Below are 20,514 nucleotides of genomic sequence, written 5' to 3' on the forward strand. Positions count from 1 at the left end.
AGGCATCTATTTTATATTCCGACATGTAAATGGAAAGGTGTGAAAATAACAGGACTAAATGGTCTTGCAACTAGTCCATCATAAAGACCATTTGTTTACTGTGCAGGATGCTCTCAGGGAAGGGTAAACGAGAAGGTGATGACTAAACCCTAATCCCTAACACTCTCCATTCCCGCCTGGCATCATGAAAGAAGTTCTTTAGTCATGACAGGTTAAAAAACCCACTCCATCTAACAACTCTCCCCTGAGGAAAACAGAGTCGTACTAGGTGTGGTTGCAGCTCTGGGGGCTAGTGGTTTGCATGATTTTTTAATTTCTTCTCATGGTAACGTCAAGCGGTGTGGAAATAAAACTCAGAGGACAACCTTTATTAATTACAGAAAATATTTGCATTTGCAGAGTCTGTAAACATCTGCAGGAACAGATGATGCAGCTGCCGGGGGCCACATAAACCACAGGCAACACCACCAGCTGACCATAGGAAGGGCCTTTGGGAGAGAAGTGGGATTGAAGTTAAGCTTTTCCATTGGAAGAGTTTGGTGTGCACTGAAATAAAGCTCTATGTTTGACCACAGGCATTTACTAAGCCATTTCCATTCCCCGACAGCTAGTGTTTCATCCAACCGAGTCTGCAGCCTTGTTATTAGGTGGTGGCTTGTTATGGGGTATTGTTCACCTCAGAGCTGCACAATGTAACTTCACTTATAAACACCGTGACCTTTTCTCTGAAGCACTTTCCTGCAGGTACATGAACAGGCTGAAGCTCCTACAAGTGTAACTATCCAACATACCCAAAACAGCAAACTCAATCCAATCTATCACTCAACCTGACAGTCAACACAGCAGAACATGGGCTTTATTTTCATTAATAGCAATTTACTGCATTCCACACATCTGTGGTTGCAGGCAAACATGTTGGCTGATTCTGGATGCAGTTTGAGCCACAAGGAGTTGTGCAACAGGTAAAAACAGAACAGCAGCACCATCTACCTACAGATGAGAGGATGTGTTGAAAACATGTTATGTTCTTTTATTTAAAAGGAAGTGACGTGTTTGCTTTTTGGGCACTCATCTGTGTATGATACAGCAGTTACATTTAAAAGAAAAGTAAAAAATAAAGCTGGAGAAACTTCAATGAATGTATTTATTGATGCATGAAGAAAGTAGGACGCCATTACAGTTCTGCTCAATTAAATCATAACTCTTCTTGGCCATCACAACAATTCATAAGGTCTCCTACTTTCAACTACAATAAAAGTTTTTGTATCTACAAACTATAAGGGTTAGCCATGCACCCAATTTGGCAGATATTCTCTCAATTATGATCACTCTTGCATATGTACAAGTATCGAGAGCATTTGGTGATCAATACTATCAACATGTCAATGCATCAGGAAAATAATGGATGTGTAAAATGATCGACATCAGTGAGGTTGTCAGGATTTACAGAAAGTTGCTGCCCTCTTGAGGCAAGAGAAAGATCAATTGTAATTTTGCAGGACATTCTTAAGAATAAATAATGAAATTTCAAATAGCAAGACAGTGTTTTAGGAGTGTAAAAACACAGTAAAGAAACCCTTACTAGCAAAGCTTTTCCATATAACAGGAAATGTTTCCTAATTTCATAATATTTACATTATAGCTTTACCACCCTACAAAGAGTTTGTTCCAGGCTTTTAAGTTAATTTATGTTAATGACGTCTTGTACCAGTAGATTAAAACAGAGGAATTAACTGTTTTTTTGTTTTTGTTTTTTTAACAAGTGAAAAGTTCAAAATTCAAATAGCTGTTGTGTCCCCAAAATCTTTGTTCCATTTGGTATACATATGAAGAGTTGCTGGGCTAACACTGGGCTTAATGCGCATCAGGGAATCCTCAAAGTCTTTCATCTTGATGTTACGCACCTGTGAATACAGACAAAAGAGCATTACTATAAAGATAAATAAATACTGTTACATAATGATACTTAAAGGTGCTCTAAGCGATGTCACGCGTTTTTTAGGCTACAACATTTTTTTTGTCACATACAGCAAACATCACCTCACTATCCGCGAGCTGCCTGTCCCCTGAACACACTGTAAAAAAACACGGTCTCTGTAGACAGCCCAGGCTCCACAAACGCCAACAAAAACAAACTGGCCAACCTGCACCACCAAACATAACAAGCAGTGTTCCAGCGTTCCAGCCAATAACTGACAAGAAGGATTTCGGGGTGGGGGTTGAGGGGTTAGTGCGCGGAAGTACGGAAGGGAGGGAGAGGGGACGGGATGAGGAGGAGGGAGGGGTGAGCTAGCCTCCGTTTTGTTTGAAAATACTTCGAACGTCAACAAGAAGTGCCGTCACCCAACATCGCTTAGAGCACTTTTAAGAATATATATATAATATATATCCTTTATTTGCCAATTACATATTAACACACATATGAGAAATGTATCCTCAGCATTTAACCCATCCTAACTAACGAAGAGCAATGGGCAGCCATAGTCCGGCGCCCAGGGACCAACTCCAGTTGTAATGCCAGTACCTACTTCAAGTAGGTAGTATCGTGATACTTTAACATTACCTCACTAGCAGCCATACTTCGGACTTGATCTGGTCCCAACTCTGTGCAAGAGAGGATTTTCACAACAAAAAGAAGCAGAGTTAGCTGGTCATGGAGGCTGAAATATACACGAACCATACGCTAATGTGAGGAAGACGTCTTACCTCTGATCGGCCCAAGCGCAGCATCTTTGGCTAATGATGTGAGATCACTTCCTGAATATCCTTCACTCTTTCTATCAAGTTACATATCCAGGAATTAATGAATATACACGCAGAAATAATCGCAGAAAAAGCAGTATGGCATGTAAATGTGAAACTCACTTTGCGAGAAGGGAAAGCTCATTTTTGCTCAGTGGATTCCCATGCTTTCCCAAAAGGTTTTTCAGCAGCGTGACTCTTGTCTGAAGGGACGAGAGTTACATCCTATAACTCAGTGAACGTAACAATTGCGGCACCATTCACATTTCACAGCTAACAAAGACACTGATCAAAGTAATGAACTGTTATAATGGTTCCAATGTAAATACCTCCTCATCCGGCAATGCCACATAAATCCTTTTTGCAAAACGCCTGGAAGATTAACACAAGAAGAAAATTGTTGTGAGCTTGTAACAAAAGAAATGCACAATAATTGTGCAGCATGTTGAGTTGCATCACGTACCTCAGTACTGCTTCATCGAGCTCCTGAGGCCTGTTGGTCGCTCCCATTACGAGCACCCTGTCATCCCCTCCTGACTGCACCTGAAACCACGAAGCACTGTTGTGAAAATAACACCGGTGCTCTCTGAGATAACTGTGACATAAGCACTCTGGAGCCAGTTCATGATCAAATTTCAGTGGCTGCCCTTACCCCATCAAACTCAATGAGGAACTCGGTTTTTAATCGACGAGAGGCCTCGTGTTCTCCCTCCCTTCTTTCACAGAGCAAGCTGTCAACTTCATCTGAATGAAAAATAAAAAAAACTAAATAAGAGGTTTATTTATGAGCTGCAATTTAGGGTATAAAATTACTGTTCGGGGCACATTTAGTCTATAATTAAGAGTAATACAAACCGATAAAGATCACAGAGGGCTGCAATTCTCTGGCAACTGCAAACAGTGCTCGCACAAGCTTCTCGCCCTCGCCCACCTGCAATGGTGATGACAAGAAAGGTTCAAACCTAAACTAAGTTTAGTGTAGTGTGGAGACCTACTCCAGACCAAAAAAAGAGCACTAAAAGTGTTTTCTTACATATTTAGAGGTCAAACTGGCAGCGCTGATGTTGAAGAATGTGGCTTTCGATTCCGCTGCAACTGCTTTGGCCTTGTAAGAGGAAGCAGTGAAGTCTCAATTGATAATACTGAAGCAAGATTATCAACAGGTATATGCAAATCATAAAAGCACAGTTTGATCCAAATCAATGTGTCTGCTGTGTTGGAAAGAACACTTAACTTACCAGCATGGTTTTCCCATTTCCAGGCGGGCCAAATAAAAGTAAACCACGTGCCGGAGATCTCAGGCCAGTAAAGAGCTAAATGACAAAATAGGTGAAAAGATGTTACATGTAAATCTGAAAAAGTAGGAATATAGTAAGCAGCACAGACAAAATGTGCATAAGTGATCACCTCTGGTCTTAAGGCAGGGAGGATGACAATCTCTTGGAGTGCTTGCTTGGCCAGGTCCTGTCCCGCAATGTCTTTAAAGAATACAGATGCTCCACTGCAATGAACACAGAATGCTACTTTAATTGCAGCAAAGTTTTTTTCATTTTTATTCCCCAGACAGCAACATGTACAGGTGTTGTAATATGATAGCATTGCTTCTAAATACCTGTCAACAATTTCATTCATAATCAAGTTGGCCAATTTGCTGTCCACATTCTTGAAGTTTTTCATATCTCTCTTTGGGGGCTGTTTCACAGCTGCAGGTTTTCCATTTTGAGTTTTTGCCACCCGTGGCGTCACCTTAGCAGGAGCAAAAATATCCACAAATCAGTCCACGGTTCATCAGAATCAGACATCTTGAAGTAACATACAACCGGACAACAAAATGTAATTTAAGAATCACCTTTTGATCAGTGGGTCTGGATGGGGTTCTAACAGTGAAGGGCCTGATGTTAGTGGACACACCTCGCACTGCAGGCTGGCTTTTAGGCACAGGCTTTGGTTGTGTAAGAGCATGATTTGAGGTCTTCTGGGGATCACTCCTCCTTTTATTTGCCATTGCTGTCTCTGTGAATCAAGAACAGTATTCATCTTCAGCATCCCTCTTCAGCTCAGATAACAATATTATTTTGGTTATTGCAAACAACCGATGACACTTACCTAACAAAGCGAGCCGATCTTTTGCCATGGTGAGATTGGTGACCATTTTATCTTGAAGTCTCTTTGCTCTGTCATATTGCTCTCCTGCCAACAAAGCACAGAGTATAAGACTAAAGCATGTCAACGCTGCACACTGTGTACATCCGGATGTTTGTTTGCATATTTACCTTGCCCCGTGATCTCTACTTCAATACCCCTTTCAAGCACAGAAATGCCCTTCTTGTACCACTGCACAGCCTCCTCTTTCTCTCCTGTCATCACAGGGAGGAGGGGGTGTTTATTACAAGCTGCCTCACGCCACGACACATCAGCTAATAACTCATAAACACAAGAAACAAACCTGTATCATCTTCGTCGATCCGTAACGCCTTCGATACATACTCGAACGCCTGTTTATGGTAGTTTTTAATAACTTCACCGCTGTCTTTGCTTTTACTTGCCATTGTTTTTTGGCCGACTTTAATCCCACGTTACTGTCTCCTTGTTCTCAGTTGTAACTCAGAGTTAGCCACTTAAAAGAGGACACGGTCAAATGAAGCTTTCAACTCGCATTTATAACTGGGTCAATCCGAAGTCTTTGGTTTATTAAACAATCTTTTCGCCGTATATGTGTCATGTTAGATCAATACACAAACATCTCCACAACTAGCTTCCGCTTTCCCGTGTGTACTTCTTCTTTTTCTTCTCTGATGCATGGCGGATCGCAAACCAACGTGTTAAGGTGCATATCGCCACCTACTGTACCGAGTGGGTAACACCCATAGACAGTATATAAGAGGTAACACCCATAGACAGTATATAAGAGGTAACACCCATAGACAGTATATAAGAGGTAACACCCATAGACAGTATATAAGAGGTAACACCCATAGACAGTATATAAGAGGTAACACCCATAGACAGTATATAAGAGGTAACACCATAGACAGTATATAAGAGGTAACACCCATAGACAGTATATAAGATGTAACACCCATAGACAGTATATAAGAGGTAACACCCATAGACAGTATATAAGAGGTAACACCATAGACAGTATATAAGAGGTAACACCCATAGACAGTATATAAGAGGTAACACCATAGACAGTATATAAGAGGTAACACCCATAGACAGTATATAAGAGGTAACACCATAGACAGTATATAAGAGGTAACACCATAGACAGTATATAAGAGGTAACACCCATAGACAGTATATAAGAGGTAACACCCATAGACAGTATATAAGAGGTAACACCATAGACAGTATATAAGGGGTAACACCATAGACAGTATATAAGAGGTAACACCATAGACAGTATATAAGAGGTAACACCCATAGACAGTATATAAGAGGTAACACCATAGACAGTATATAAGAGGTAACACCCATAGACAGTATATAAGAGGTAACACCATAGACAGTATATAAGAGGTAACACCATAGACAGTATATAAGAGGTAACACCATAGACAGTATATAAGAGGTAACACCATAGACAGTATATAAGAGGTAACACCCATAGACAGTATATAAGAGGTAACAGTATATAAGAGGTAACACCATAGACAGTATATAAGCGGTAATACCAGGCTTCATACACTTCAGGTTCTTCTTCTTCTTTTTATTTCCGGCAGACTAGATGCATCTATGGCGTATTGCTGCCCTCCGCTGTTCTCTAATCGCTATTCACAACTTAATTAAAAGTAATTATCTATATATTTGTATATACTCCAATACGTCGCAGGCACTCCATCAGTTTCTTCAATTTGTTCCAACTGTCCAAATTCAATAAAGTCTGTAAAGTAAAAACTATTTCTCCAGTTGCACCCAGTTCTCTGAACAGTTTCTTCCTCTGACGAGAGTACTTCCTGCACTGCACTAATACATGCTTCACTGTTTCCTTGTCTCCACATTCACACTTTCCATCAGGATGTTTACTAATGAGAGCCAGCCCACTCCTCAGCCCACAATGCCCAAGCCTCAATCTGGATAAAACTACTGCATCTCTTCTCTTACATCTAGAATCACATCTTTCTTTCTCTACCATTCTTTGTACTGAATAATAAGTTCTCCCCTTCCTTTCACAATCCCATGAATTTTGCCACAATTCTTTTCATACCCTGCTTTATGAATTCTATACAACACCTGCATAATTTCTACACTTCAGGTTACGTTCTTACGTTAATTAAAACATTTTTTATTTTTTATTTATTTAGACATAACATAATACATACATAAAGCCATAACATGCATGAATATACATAATGTTTATATTTAAATATATAATCAAATTTACCCAAAACCATATACATACATAAAGCCATAACATGCATGAATATACATAATGTTTATATTTAAATACAAAATCAAATTTACCCAAAAACAAATTCAGTAATTCATGACAGGAAATTATATATATATATATATATATATATATATATATATATATATATATATATATATATATATAACTATATGTTATTATCTAAACCTCTATATTTAAGCTAAGCTAGTACTTCTAATAGTTTAACTTCTAATACTTCTAATAGCAACTACTTCTGCTGTAAATACAGACAATCTAAGTCTTTTACATAGTCTATGGCTATGGTCATATTAAACTCAGGTGTACTTCTTCTGAGTATCCACAGTGTTGCAATGTTTCCACTTTCTGGACTATTCCATTACTGTACCATCTTCATATTAGACCCTTAGTCCAGGGTCTCTCAAGAAGTCAAACAGTCATTTTACTCATTTTTTCTTTCTCTCCCTACACTTTTTTTTAATTTATTTTTTTTACTACTGATATTTCAGTTAATCCAATTTTCCTCATTTCAGTTAACACCACTTCTCTTGGAGCCCCATATCTCCTACATGACCTCCCAAACCAAGGAAACTTATTTCGTTTTTTGTGACAAACACAAGTTGCGTTTGGATCTTCAGAATAAAAGCTGTAATAAATAAATGTTAGAAATAAATAACTCAAAGTAATGACTGAACAATTCAAATGATTAGATAAAAGTAGGTTAAAACATTCAGCTTCACTCTGAGTAGAATAGGCTGGTACGATTGTTGACCAAACCAACCTTAATATTGACAGTTCAGTTCTATGAACAACTATCCATTTTTATATAATGAATAGTGTTATAGCTTGGGAACATAGATTGGTAATCAATAAAGGGGTACATGAGTTCATCTGACTGGGCTGTGGGGGTAGCTCAGACCAAAAGGGTTGGGAACCAGAGGCCTGCATGGGAGCCTGAGAGTTCTGCAGTATATTAGCTGTTCCTAGGACTGCGCTCTTCTGGACAGATTTCTCAGATGTTGTTCCTGAAATTAGCTGGAGCCACTGTCCCAGTTTTAAAACAGTGAGATCTTTTTTTTAATATGCGAATACAATTCTTCGGCAGTGTCCGGTTATTTAGTACAAAATAATGTTCGCAACATTTTAAGATAATACCAAACAACACTTTTCTCTTAGAGCAAACAGATGAGAGACTTGTCCGGGCACAAACAATCATTTTAGTAACGGCTATGCCTCCTGGATTTTTCCACGAATCACTTTCTGTTGGCTGATCAAGTAACCAATCAATTTGCTCTGACGTCACTGTGATAACAATTCCAGAGACGCCCCTTACCTGGCTCGCTCGAGTCGACGGACAAACCAGTAATCCTCTGATTCCGACTGTGACAGCGGTTGTTGCTGTAATTGCTCTTCTGACTGTACGATATCGGCACATTACAAAGATTTTGTGCCTTTCTAAATTTGCATGATAATTACACCAGACTGACGTTTGCTGCTCTCTCCGGCTTACTTATTAACCGGTAACAAAACCACGGCCAGCTGACGGAACACTGAGCTTGTTAGCAGCAGCTAGCCCAGCTGTCTCTCCAGTCGAACTGCCCTTTGTCTTTGCAAGTTAGCTAGCTGGCATTATTTCTCCTCTTGGTTAGCTGTCACTGGCTTCTGTAATTTTCTTTCGCCTGACAAGAGTTAAGCAAACCAAGATAGGCGGCTTGGGAACCAAGATGTCGAACCGAGTGGTGTGCAGAGAAGCAAGTCACGCCGGGAGCTGGTACTCTGCTTCGGGTAACTGTCAACAGAGCACAGTTCGAGTTAGCAAGCTACTCTGCTAGCTAGCAGTTGTTGTTTTTTTTTTTTTTTTTAATCACGGTAATCTGTTTTATTTGTTTTGTTGGCTTTTTATGTTGTATAACCTTTAATGTATTGAGATCAAAAACTGTCAAATGCATGTCTTGTCACAGCAGACGGTGATTGTTAACGTTAGGCTTGTAAAGCTAATCCATCTGATATAAAGTCGACTGACGTTAGCTAACATTAGCTGGCATTGACTGCTTTATCTCTGTTATCCTATTTGGTGCATGGTTGGTTTGAGCTTATTCAGCGCTTCTCCTCCTCGGATGGTCGATGGAAATCTTCCAAAACAAACCATCTGCTGCTCAGCATTTTTGACAAGCAAGCAAAGCTTTCAACTTAACAATTGCTAACTTGGTGAATAATGCAGAACTTCCTGGCCTAACGTCACCTTATGTCTGGCTAGAATAAGACATTCCCTGAAGCTGCCAGTATTGTTATGGTCTTGTAGGGCTCTGGCCCTGACTCGCTAAAGTTAGGTGCAGAAATAGTCGCTGCCATGAAACAAAAGACTGGAAGGGCAGGGCAGACCATTGAAGGTTCATGTTGCTCCCCTTCCCCCATCTTACTAGCTCGCTGCTAGTTTCTTGTTATTAAACCCCAAAGGCCTGCCTGTGTATCCATTTTAAGCGTGCCTTATTGCATTGTTTGTAATAACCTTTTTCGAAGGAACATACAGTACACTAACGATTGTGTATTGCATATAAACAATAATATGTCCATAAGCATAAACTGAAGGCAGAACTACCGTTAATATGCCCGTTTTCATTTTTACAAAACGAATGAACAGTTATACTGGTTGGTTGTTTTTCCTGCAGATTTAATTTTATAAATTAGTCAGCTATGCTTGATTGATGTTGACATCACGTTAGCAGCTGGGACAGAGGTGGTAATACCAAGCAGTTTTCACAGTAATACAGGCAGTGTGTTCCAGTATAGGCAATTAGCAAGTTTAAAATTGAGCTTTTGTTTTATTAAAGGACCATTGTAGTTTATCTCCATTTCTTACCCAAAATAACATAACGCAACAAGATTAAATTAACCACTGTTGCCACACTTGGATTTCACCCCTCTGGGATTATTACATTGACATATAATCTTGATTTTAGTGATCTATGCTTGTAGCTTTGCTGAGTCTATCAAATCCTATTTGTATTGATCAGACAATGTTTTTCGTCCTGGCCCGCCATGTCATTTTTAGTCTTGTAAGGAAGCATTATAGTATTTAGTAATGAAATATAGAGAGAGAGCAGTATGAGTTGGCATCGGCCCCTTTAATTCAGTGATCTGAAAAAAATGTTTACCTACCTTTTCAGGATCCCAGTTGAACGCACAACTAGAAGGCTGGCTGTCCAAAGCAGAGTCCACGATCAGACCTGCTAGAGCCATCATAGCGCCGTAAGCACACGTCAAATACAATCTGAACACGTCAACAGGTTTCTGTGATGCCGTCTCAGTCTAATTTGACATGTTTTTGTTTGCAGGCATGCAGGGTATACCTACTGTGGTGCTTGTGCAGCACATGCCTACAAGCAGGTTGATCCCACTGTTACGTAAGTCATTCAGTTTTTATCTGTATTCTATAAGAAAATGCTTTGTAAGACTGTTTCTTATCTTAAATCCCCCCCACCCCACAGAGTGAACAGATAGATAGTAGAATATAGTGCTGGTGGTGATGTGCCTTTTGTGAATAGAGCGAGTGAGATAAAAATCCTGTTGCCCTTCAGTCGTAGGGTGTTCATCCTGGGACCTTCACACCATGTGCCCCTCTCCCGCTGTGCCCTGTCACCTGCAGAGATCTATAGAACACCTCTCTATGACCTGAGAATCGACCAGAAGGGTATTCACCGCTTTCACTCATGACATTGTGATTTTTTTTACTTTTTGTGTGTGCGTGTTCGTCTGTCAATCTCAGATGTGCTAATGGGTTAATTATTTAGGAAGGGTATGTTAAGGGTTTTGTGAGGTAGTAATGTAACCACAGTTTGGATTGAAGTTTAGGTTTGTTAAGTGTAGAATGTAGTGCGTGTTTCATGCCAAAAACCAAATGAGACAACACCTGTTTTCAGTAACACAAGAAAAAAAAAAAAAAGAAATCACCCAAAATGACCCTTTCCTCGTAGTGACTGTTATAGTCTGACTGGAGCTCCAACATGCAGACCTCAAGCAGTCTTGGGTGGTGATACCCTTTTAATCAGCCACCAGGGACCAGACAGTTCCCTCACTATTAAGATAAAGGCTTTGTCAGTGATGAGGTTTTTCTCAGCTAGACAATTTAACGATACCCAATTTAAATGAGTGTGCAGCCCCAAAATGACATAATCAGGAGACATGGTCATCATAACTTGCACAAATTAAAGTGAAACTCACCTCTGTTTTACAGTTTATGCTGACCTCTGGAAAACTGGGTTGTTTGAGCGGATGAGTCTGCAGACAGATGAAGATGAGCACAGTATTGAAATGCACTTGCCTTACACTGCTAAAGCCATGGAGAGGTAATGCACATAGGAGTGGCATTCATTGAACCAAAGAGTCAACACTATATACTTACAGAGGGAACGGTCCCATGGAATTAAGCTTTTTCTTAAAGGTGCCCTGTGGAGTTTTGTTCTACCGAAACGCAGTGTTTCCTTGAGCTCTAACTAATGTGTTGAATGCATTTCCTTCCTCATAAAACAATTTGCAAAACCGCTTTTTTTAAAAGTATTTTAAATCCTGCATTTTTTAAATCCATATTCACTTGCTAGCAGTCTTCTTCTTCCCTGTCTTTGCTAGCACGTTGCAGCATATTTTGGCATGTTACTGTCACTTGTAGATCAGTGCAATTGTGCGAGACCATTGGCAGGCATCATGCTCTTTTAGCTCTGTTTATTTTTTTCATTGTCGTTTTATATATACTAGAATCACATTGGTACAGGGACACATGAAGTGGGATATACAGTACCTAATTGATACAGCCTTCTGTTAGGTTGGCAGGAGTCAAAGGAATTCTGTTGGTTCAGAAAAGCACAGATCAGGCATGTATGAAGTGAACCGAGTACATTAGCTCAATGCATATTAAACATTCAAGTTGAACTAAAACCTGAGGTGTTGACTGACAAGAAACATTAGTAACGTAGGTGTTGCATATAGGGTACAAAGGTGCAGCTTATCACATGGTGGGTTGGCAGTTTCCCATTAGCTTTTGATGGATGCTCTGTGGAAAATAAAACTGTATTAATGCAGATTTTATTTCCACCCATGCCCATTGGACAGAATATTGCCAGTGAGGGGCAGTTATTGTACTCAAGTTGTTAATTCAATAATCTGATGTTGCAGCCACAAAGACGAGTTTAGCATCGTTCCTGTGCTTGTGGGCGCCCTGAGTGAGTCCAAGGAACAGGAATATGGGAAGCTGCTCAGCAAATACCTGGCAGACCCTTCCAACCTTTTCATTATCTCATCCGACTTCTGCCACTGGGGTAGGTACCGACGAATAAAAGCACTGGAAATGATACTCATTCTCCGAGAGCATTCATGACATTAAAAGTATAGTTTGTCATCTAAGGATAGTAGATCATCTTCGGGCTAAATGTCATGACTGTGCCATGACTGTATCCAGCTTTGTATTTCTCTTTTTTAAGGTCAACGGTTCCGCTACACATACTATGATGAATCTCATGGGGAGATCTACAGGTCTATCGAGCATCTTGATAAAATGGTAATCACTGAGATATTTGATTCAAATGTAAGATCATTCATGAAATGAAATATGTGAAGATATTATCATCAGCCACATGTACAGCTGTTATGGAAATGAAATACACATTAAATAGACATTAATGTCACAACGAGCCAGACTCGTAATAGTGTCATTTTCTATACCTCATGTGCTCTTAATGTGACTATTAACTTTAATGTACCTGCTACAAATACACCATGTTTCAGGAAGTTGGAATACAGAAGGGCAGCAAGGATATGGATAGTTTTTATTTTGAATACAGCGTACAGAAATAACTGCTTTCTAGAGATCAAATAACCGAGTATAAATAAATGCCATAACAATTCGAAACATGACTTTTTTTCTCTGCCTGTGAAGGGGATGGGCATTATAGAACAGCTGGATCCCATGTCTTTCACCAACTACTTGAAGAAGTACCGCAACACCATCTGTGGGCGTCACCCGATTGGAGTGCTTCTAAATGTAAGTACCACAGAAGAAGAGCATCACCAAGTGTATCGCTATGTAGACATGTTGATAGGTGTTCAACTGACTCTTTGCTAAGCCCCGCCTACCTTAGTTACTGTTAGTACACCGCTGTGTCAAGCTTTCCATTCTCGCACATGCAGTTCATAATGATAACGTACTGCCCAAGAATCTTTACTTTTTGAAACAGCGGGCCCTTGATGTCAGAAAGAAGTCAACAAAAGGAGCTGCTCATTTCTAGCCTACAACTGTTTGCTGGCAGAAATTACAACTCTATAGGGGATCCTTACCTAAATATGCACTCGATGGCTTCAGGCAAATCATGCTAAAAGGCTAAAGCTGCATGCACCAAGCAAAAAGTTAGCATCCTCACCAGCTGATGATCCATACAGGCTACATGAAAGTAAAGAAACAGGATTGTTCTTGTATCGCAGTGTAGAGGTATGTTAGAGAAGTGTTGGTCCCAGTATTTCAAGTATGATTAAAAAAACAACAAAACAACAGACTATTATTTAAGGTTAACATTATCTGTATAGCTTTCAAACTAATGTAATTAGTTAATAACATCCTTCTTGGCCTTGGAAGTGATGCTTGGTTACTACTCTAGGTAGTAAGCTAGTTATCCATACATGCTAACAATTGCAGCATACGTTAAAGCAGACAAACGCACTGTTTTATCCATCTCTTATGCCTCTGTGCTTGTTACTGTTTTGCAGGCTGTGGCTGAGCTGAGGAAGTCTGGTTTAGAAATGAACTTCAGTTTCCTGAACTACGCCCAATCAAGTGAGTGCAGGAACTGGCAGGATAGCTCCGTGAGTTACGCTGCAGGGGCTCTCATCGCTCATTGAGGTCAACTTTCGCCAGCGCCACTGCCCCGCCCTTACTATCTATCGCCATAACCTGACCCAGACACCCTCCCTCTCGCCCCGTCCCCAGTTATGCCCACTATTTGCAGAAAGGACCTAGACACTCAAAGCCAATACAGTCTAATTTCTCTGTCTCTCCCTCTGCTCTCCTCCGCCTTTCTCCACCCTCCTCTCAGTTTGAAGTGCGTCTCAGTTTTGGTTCAAATATTTTAGCTTGAAGTGCAGTTTTGAGATCATGTAGGAGCAAATGGTTGGAGGAGATAGGAAGAGAGCGTATTATTTTGGCTTGGAGTAAGTGTCAGAAGGGGGGGGGGGGAACAGTTTCATAGGTAATTACTACCATTTCTCAACATTTGTTGTAGTTGCTAACAAAGGGCTGCACCCAACAAAGTTCACTAACCCCCTACTGTACAAAACCAAAAACATTATTACCCTGTTTATTAGCAGTTATTCTTATTTTATTCCTTTTATTTCTCCCTTTTTTAGTAGTTTTATTAGATGTGATAGTATTTACTCAAGTAGTGTGTAGATTTGAACAAAAGCAATGTCGTCGGTCAAGTTTGAAAGCCATCAACGTGGTTTGCCCAATAAATTAGTGTGTGCAACACTGCTTCCAGATTCCAATTCTATGCCTTTAGCATTACAGATGTTTTGTGAGGGCCAGACTCCAGTTGTGCTTCAGAATTGTAATCAAAGCTGGATATTGTGTAAATTACTCCCAACACTGACACCTCTAGACGTTGTTTACACTGCCTCCTTCAATCTCTGTGGTTATTGAATTATCAATAGATTGGAGCGACTAGTAGAAAAATGATTTTGTTACATTCAGTTCTGTAACAGCAGCAACGCGTTTGTTTTGGCCTGAATAAAGTGGTAAAGGCCTAGATGATCTGCTTAAATTGTTGGAACTGTTATTGAATCTGTTCACTAGGTATTAATTTACAAATCTTTGTGTTAATATGTTTTTATTTAAGAATGCCAAAAGTTATTGGGAAGATAGAAGTCATCCTTACTTAAAGGTTTTCTTTCCAGTGTTGTTGCTTTTGGGTGTATGAGAATTCACTTCCAAATGGCTCTCGAGGCAGTAGGAGTATCAATTAGACAAGGTTAGCTAAAGCAAGTCATAGATGGCCCAAGTTTTAAGATCAGCACAAAGTGTTAATGCTCTGCTAGAAGGTTTAAGAATATACCCAGAAAAGTGACAGTTGCTCCCTGCTGTATTTTTGAAAAAACAAACAAACATGAATATTTACTTTATGAAATGTCAAGCACGAGGATCACAATTATCAACAAAAGAAAAGGTTTCTTTCCTTTTCAAAGTAATATGCTATGTAGTCCTGCTGCCTGCAATACTTTTTAACAGATTAACAAACAAAAAGCTGATGATTCATAATGGCAGTATAGTCTTTTAATGACCGTAAGATATAGGCAGCACACAATGTCTGCTGTCCTGTCGTTTTGGTATTTGAATATCACTGACTGACTTTTACTGATGCAGTCCTCTTAACATTGGTCCGTCCCTCTCGGTACCATAAGAGGCGTCGCACTTAGCATTAAGCTACAATGTCTGGTTGGACCAAGTGGGCACAGACTAAGAGATGAATCCTCAGACTCACTTAAACTCTGACACTAATTTTAAGGGAAACTAGTAAAGCATGACACACTGTGCTATTGTGCCTTTTATCACTGTTACACATATACATATAAAGTGTATTCTCACTTTTAGTCTTATTTTAGAATGTGTACTTTCAGATTTTGTTTTTCCACATGCACCCTCCTCCTGGGCGAGTGCCCAACAATGTATCCAGCTCACCCGGCACTCCAGGAGTGTGTGACCTGTCCCCCCCCCCCCCCCTCATCTGTTGGTCTAAAATGGCACCAACTGTTATCTCCTTTATCCAGCAGGGAGTGGTGTTCTCTTTTTTTCCACCTCATTCCTGTAGAGAGACAAACGGCTGAACCTCAGCACTGTTCATTTTATGGATCTTTGTCTTTCAGAAATGTTTTTTGTATTATTATTTTTGTCTTGCTTAGAAAATGGGAACTTACACGTCACAAACCTAAAATATACTACTTAACTACTCCCTAAATGGAGTTTTTTTTATCTCAGGTTCCACTGACAAAGCATCCCAAAAGGCTCTTCAGATAAGGCCTCGGATTCATGTTACAAAACAAGTAAAATGTACTGAAAAGCATGTCTGCTCTGGTGTCTTGTTCTTCAAGTATTTGCAATCACAACTACTGACCTGATATATGCATTTCATTTTTAATCACTGGCTTTAATGAAGATGTTTATTCCTCCAAAGTGGCAATGAATTAGTAGCCTCTGATTATTAGCACTGCAGCAGATTATGTATGGTTGTAAACTGTGATTTTCAACCTTGTATGGTTGTCATACATGTATGGTAACACGTTTGCAGTGCTGCATATAGTGTTTATTTATCTCTACTATGTTTGTCAATTTACAGTGGAGACATTAAGAAATGTCTCCAGCAGAGGGAGCCAGGTGGTTGGATGAATATAGTAAAATTACTTCCATATTAGAAACAAAAAATGTCCAGATACTAGTAGTATATGTTTTGCATTGTATTATACAGAGATGTGTTTCTGTTATATAGCCTACCCTCATTGATATAAATAAGTTGGACAAAATAATAGAAACCCCTGTTAGTATAACACAATACAATTCAACAGCTACGTCAACAGTTTCAACCAAATCTGAACATTATAACTTTCATGAAGGTACTGTAGGATTTACTGTAGGACTGTTGTATTACACTGCAATAGCTTTATCTAGGTGTACCTAATAAACTGGCAACTGAGTGTACTTGTGTACTTGCACAACACTTTGATGATGTTATTTTGTAAATTTGACCTTTTATTTCCTGCATTTCTTGTTCTAAACATCAAATTACAGAACAAACTGAATAATTGCCTTTACTAAAGATGTATACTGCAACTGAAACAGGAAGAACATGTTACTGTTCTAATTATCAAGAGTGGCACTATTATTTCTATTGTCCTTTATAGACTGAGATTGTTGGTCGGAATGGAGCATATTAACGTCACTGTTCTTCTCTAATTGTAGCTTAAAAGTACACTGAGTAGTACATTTCAAACCGCAAACGAGAATTTAAAAACTTGTTTGAATGTTGTACTGCTGTCCTAAAACTATAGACACATTTATGGTAATAATGTAATCAGCATGATGACTTCATTGTGAAGTTATGGTGAGTTTAGTCAGTTCACCTTTTTTAAGTGCCTCGGTCCATGTCTGAACTTCTAACTTATCCACTGGAAAGGTTTAAACTGGCACACTTAAGAAGAAACTGTAAATACAAACAGAATTTGAGATTGGGGCAGATGTTGCTGTGTGTGTCTGTAAACAGGATGGACGGGCAGGGGAACATCAAAACAGATTCCATGCATCCGTTCACTCAAATCGTACCTTTGGGAAATGCAGCTATTTGAAAACGGCGCATACATTCCAAGGTGGAAAGGATAATCATAACATCACTACCACTGACCACACAAAAAGGAGCACTTGCATTTCAGCAGGCTGACACACCTCTCTATTTTCTTTGGGAGGAGTCAGAGAGGGTTTTAAAATCCATTTAACTTCATACAGATGCTTACATTTAGTTATAAGAGGAAAAGATTACTGTGAGATGCACTGCTATAGAGACTTAGTCGACTATCTCAGCTGTGGGATGATCCTGGCAGGACTCTGGCACTTGGTCCATCACAGGAAGACACAGACCTCCTATGGGCGCCACATGAGGCTCTCTTCTCCGGCTAGGACGGTCCCAGCCAGACTAGGCTGGTTCCTCCAGGAGATGCCAGCTCTCCTGATCCCCCTGCTTTTAATGCTCACTTCGCACAAACCCTCCAGTATGGGGAAGTACCTGCTGCTTGGGACCTTTTGCATGCACTACTTTCAAAGGTAAACGCAAAGACAGGAGCCTAGTTTTAGCCATTTAATGTGTATGTAGAGGGAAGTGTAAAAATGTACTTTATCAGCATCTTTGGAGTTGTGTGTAGGAAGGTACAGACCCTAATTCATTCAAAATGCAAGCAACTACACTGGATTACTTGTATAGGACAGATATTTCCCATTTGATTTTAGTTCAGTTCAATTTCTGTTACTTGTCACACTGTTTTGAGGTTTATAGTTTTTCCTCATATTTGCTGATATATTTACTTATAAAGTATATTATTACACCTTGCATTTCTTATATTGACTTATTTTGTCATATTTGTCTCATATTTACTTAGTCTGTTTGTATACAGTATGTACTACATACAATGTATTTATTACAAGAAACATTTCTCTATATAATGGTTTATGAAAGCACTGACCAAACATGAAACAACTCCTGTTCGTAATTACAGTTATACAGTACAGTAATAATGATTGCAACCTATCATTTTGTACTTCTTGACAGAAAACAACAAAAAATGTAGTATATGTTGTCATTTTGCCAGTGTACATATAGCTAGTAGATGTACAGTATGTATTCAGCTACTTTGTAAGTAAAAAGCAAGAGCCACATAAAATACTTTTTTTTTTTTTCAGTTGAGACACTGAAAAATGAGCTTTGGGAATAAGATTTCCTGCTGCTATAATCTGAAAACACTGTGAGGAATGCATTGGTAACCTCCCATGAAGAATGTGGCTTAATGGCAGGCCTTTTCTTGCCTGCACTCAAATGCTAAATCATTTATACAAAATCTTTCCACCTGGCTGTGAAACATGTTCTTTGCATGTACCAGCATGGATAACATGCACTATTACCCCCCCCCCCCTTCTCTTTCCACCTGCTGTATCTACTGTTTCTTCACAAATCATAGGACATTTGTCTATTCACTACTGACCAGAGGAAGGCCTTACCCACTGGGTGTGATGGTGGCAGCAGGTTTATTCTGCTCTGTAAATGGGTTCCTACAGGGACACTACCTGCTGCACTGTGCCCAGTTTGATGATGAATGGTCAGCAGGCTATCGCTATAAAACTGGTAGGAGCAATATCCATGCTTTGCTTTAAAATAGCCAAATAGAATGTATCATTTCATGTGCCTCATACATACATACATGAGCATTTAAAATGATTGCTTTTTAAAAGTCAATAATATACATGTAGGATTTTCTTTTAGGTTTACTGCTGTTTTACATTGGAATGGCCATCAATATACATAGTGACTATATTCTACACAATCTGAGGAAACCAGGGGAAGTCGTTTACAAGATTCCTAAAGGTAAGACACACTTGAATAAGCTCTCATCCACTCTGTGCTGGCAGTGACTTGTACTCTTCTTAATCTCCTGCAGGAGGTCTGTTTGAACATGTGTCTGGTGCAAACTACATAGGAGAGATAGTGGAGTGGTTTGGCTATGCTGTAGCCACCTGGTCCCTTCCAGCACTCTCATTTGCTGTGTTTAGCCTGTGTTTTATTGGACCAAGAGCCTATCACCATCACAGGTGCCTAAAATATTAATGAAAAGTCCTGACACAGTACATGAATACTCACCTGCCAAACTACCTACATTACCATATGCTATTTTCAAGTGACAGCTGTTGTGTTCTGCTCCTCTGTTACAGGTTTTACCAAGAGAAATTCAAAGACTATCCCAAGTTACGAAAGGCTTTGATTCCATTCTTCTTCTGAGAGGAAAAAGCACCTTGCTGTCATCTTGTAAGGGCAGACAATAATTGAAACAGCAGCAGCTGAAGACAAGCGCTCTCGTATTTTTAAAACAGAAATTACATTCATTTCTAAATCTGTTTGGATTTTGCTTGCAGTCATTGTTCAATCAGCAATTATACACCGACTAATTTTTCAACTATTTCTATACAAACTGCTTTGGAACAGACTTGCATAAATACATTGATACAATCATTTGGTGCACATATGAGATTTTGTGATAAGATAAATGTTTATTTTTTACATCTCATTACACTGATTGTAACTTGGCTCAGAGATTTCCCCCGCCATGGTATGTGAACATGTCAAAACATTGCAAACAGGAAGGCATTAAAGTGGAACATGAAATTGTCTGAGGTTAGTCTTTGTGTTTACAGGCAGTGAGTTTATGTTACAGAGTAGCATGTTTAGACTGGTAACAGTTTTTATGTAACAATGGGTAAAAAGGGTGGAAGCCAGCCAATAGATAGTAGTTTGTATGTTGGCTGAAAAAATATCTGTGGCAACCTTGCAGCACCTCCTACTGCTGACTAAAGGCAATTGCAGCAGAAACATGCTGGTCCGTAATAGTAAAGGTTTGATGAATTGGATAGGAGCTGAATCATATTCAATCAATAAAAGTATACGCTCTTAAATATCGTTTAAAAGTAAGTTTTTAAGGTTCAAGTGTTATTGTCTGAAAGTGGTGGTAGATGGCTGGTGAATATGAAACAAAGTGTACGGAGAAAAGGTTGTTACCTGCCGAACACTAAACGTAGAGGGCACACGTGACCT

The 20,514-nt window shown here is 39.4% G+C and overlaps 3 protein-coding genes across 5 annotated transcripts; 2 read left to right on the top strand and 1 right to left on the bottom strand.

Moving 5' to 3' along the window:
• Window positions 1-1,125: 1,125 nt before the first annotated feature.
• Window positions 1,126-5,545, bottom strand: LOC116051303 (spastin-like). Of its 3 annotated transcripts, none has more exons than XM_031301618.2 (16): window positions 5,189-5,545; window positions 5,016-5,099; window positions 4,849-4,935; window positions 4,592-4,755; window positions 4,355-4,488; window positions 4,150-4,243; window positions 3,981-4,055; window positions 3,776-3,847; window positions 3,598-3,673; window positions 3,395-3,486; window positions 3,206-3,285; window positions 3,072-3,114; window positions 2,866-2,945; window positions 2,707-2,777; window positions 2,564-2,604; window positions 1,126-1,904 (listed from the first exon to the last, which is right to left on the bottom strand). In XM_031301618.2, the coding sequence occupies exons 1-16, from the start codon at window positions 5,289-5,291 to the stop codon at window positions 1,779-1,781; spliced, it is 1,422 nt and encodes a 473-aa protein (XP_031157478.1). In that variant the 5' UTR covers window positions 5,292-5,545; the 3' UTR covers window positions 1,126-1,778. The 3 variants fall into 3 exon arrangements, 2 of the variants coding, with proteins under 2 accessions (XP_031157478.1, XP_031157485.1); XM_031301625.2 differs by having other exon boundaries at window positions 4,849-4,932; window positions 5,189-5,544; XR_004105323.2 differs by lacking the exon at window positions 1,126-1,904 and having other exon boundaries at window positions 2,862-2,945.
• Window positions 5,546-8,458: 2,913 nt separating this feature from the next.
• Window positions 8,459-16,233, top strand: memo1 (mediator of cell motility 1). The gene is made up of 9 exons (XM_031301672.2): window positions 8,459-8,920; window positions 10,303-10,384; window positions 10,471-10,539; window positions 10,714-10,826; window positions 11,370-11,481; window positions 12,305-12,447; window positions 12,610-12,686; window positions 13,065-13,169; window positions 13,889-16,233. Exons 1-9 carry the CDS (start codon window positions 8,860-8,862, stop codon window positions 14,018-14,020), a joined length of 894 nt encoding a protein of 297 aa, XP_031157532.1. The 5' UTR covers window positions 8,459-8,859; the 3' UTR covers window positions 14,021-16,233.
• A 979-nt stretch (window positions 16,234-17,212) lies between these two features.
• srd5a2b (steroid-5-alpha-reductase, alpha polypeptide 2b) lies at window positions 17,213-20,088 on the top strand. Its single transcript, XM_031301683.2, has 5 exons — window positions 17,213-17,981; window positions 18,890-19,053; window positions 19,192-19,293; window positions 19,367-19,517; window positions 19,638-20,088. The coding sequence occupies exons 1-5, from the start codon at window positions 17,707-17,709 to the stop codon at window positions 19,702-19,704; spliced, it is 759 nt and encodes a 252-aa protein (XP_031157543.1). The 5' UTR covers window positions 17,213-17,706; the 3' UTR covers window positions 19,705-20,088.
• The last annotated feature ends 426 nt before the right edge of the window (window positions 20,089-20,514 follow it).

This window comes from Sander lucioperca, chromosome 15 (genome assembly GCF_008315115.2).
Source record: "Sander lucioperca isolate FBNREF2018 chromosome 15, SLUC_FBN_1.2, whole genome shotgun sequence".
In the NCBI taxonomy this organism is placed as follows: Eukaryota; Metazoa; Chordata; class Actinopteri; order Perciformes; family Percidae; genus Sander; species Sander lucioperca.

What these genes read in the sequence shown, in the direction of transcription:
- srd5a2b (XM_031301683.2), top strand. Translation starts at nt 17,707, where the DNA reads ATGCACTGCTATAGAGACTTAGTCGACTATCTCAGCTGTGGGATGATC. An exon ending in TGCATGCACTACTTTCAAAG is followed by an intron (nt 17,982 to 18,889) that starts GTAAACGCAAAG and finishes CACAAATCATAG; the next exon opens with GACATTTGTCTATTCACTAC. An exon ending in AGAGCCTATCACCATCACAG is followed by an intron (nt 19,518 to 19,637) that starts GTGCCTAAAATA and finishes CCTCTGTTACAG; the next exon opens with GTTTTACCAAGAGAAATTCA.
- LOC116051303 (XM_031301618.2), bottom strand. Translation starts at nt 5,291, where the DNA reads ATGGCAAGTAAAAGCAAAGACAGCGGTGAAGTTATTAAAAACTACCAT. An exon ending in ATGAATGAAATTGTTGACAG is followed by an intron (nt 4,244 to 4,354) that starts GTATTTAGAAGC and finishes TGTTCATTGCAG; the next exon opens with TGGAGCATCTGTATTCTTTA. An exon ending in GAAGTATGGCTGCTAGTGAG is followed by an intron (nt 1,905 to 2,563) that starts GTAATGTTAAAG and finishes CTGTATTCACAG; the next exon opens with GTGCGTAACATCAAGATGAA.
- memo1 (XM_031301672.2), top strand. Translation starts at nt 8,860, where the DNA reads ATGTCGAACCGAGTGGTGTGCAGAGAAGCAAGTCACGCCGGGAGCTGG. An exon ending in ACTGCTAAAGCCATGGAGAG is followed by an intron (nt 11,482 to 12,304) that starts GTAATGCACATA and finishes CTGATGTTGCAG; the next exon opens with CCACAAAGACGAGTTTAGCA. An exon ending in TCGAGCATCTTGATAAAATG is followed by an intron (nt 12,687 to 13,064) that starts GTAATCACTGAG and finishes CTGCCTGTGAAG; the next exon opens with GGGATGGGCATTATAGAACA.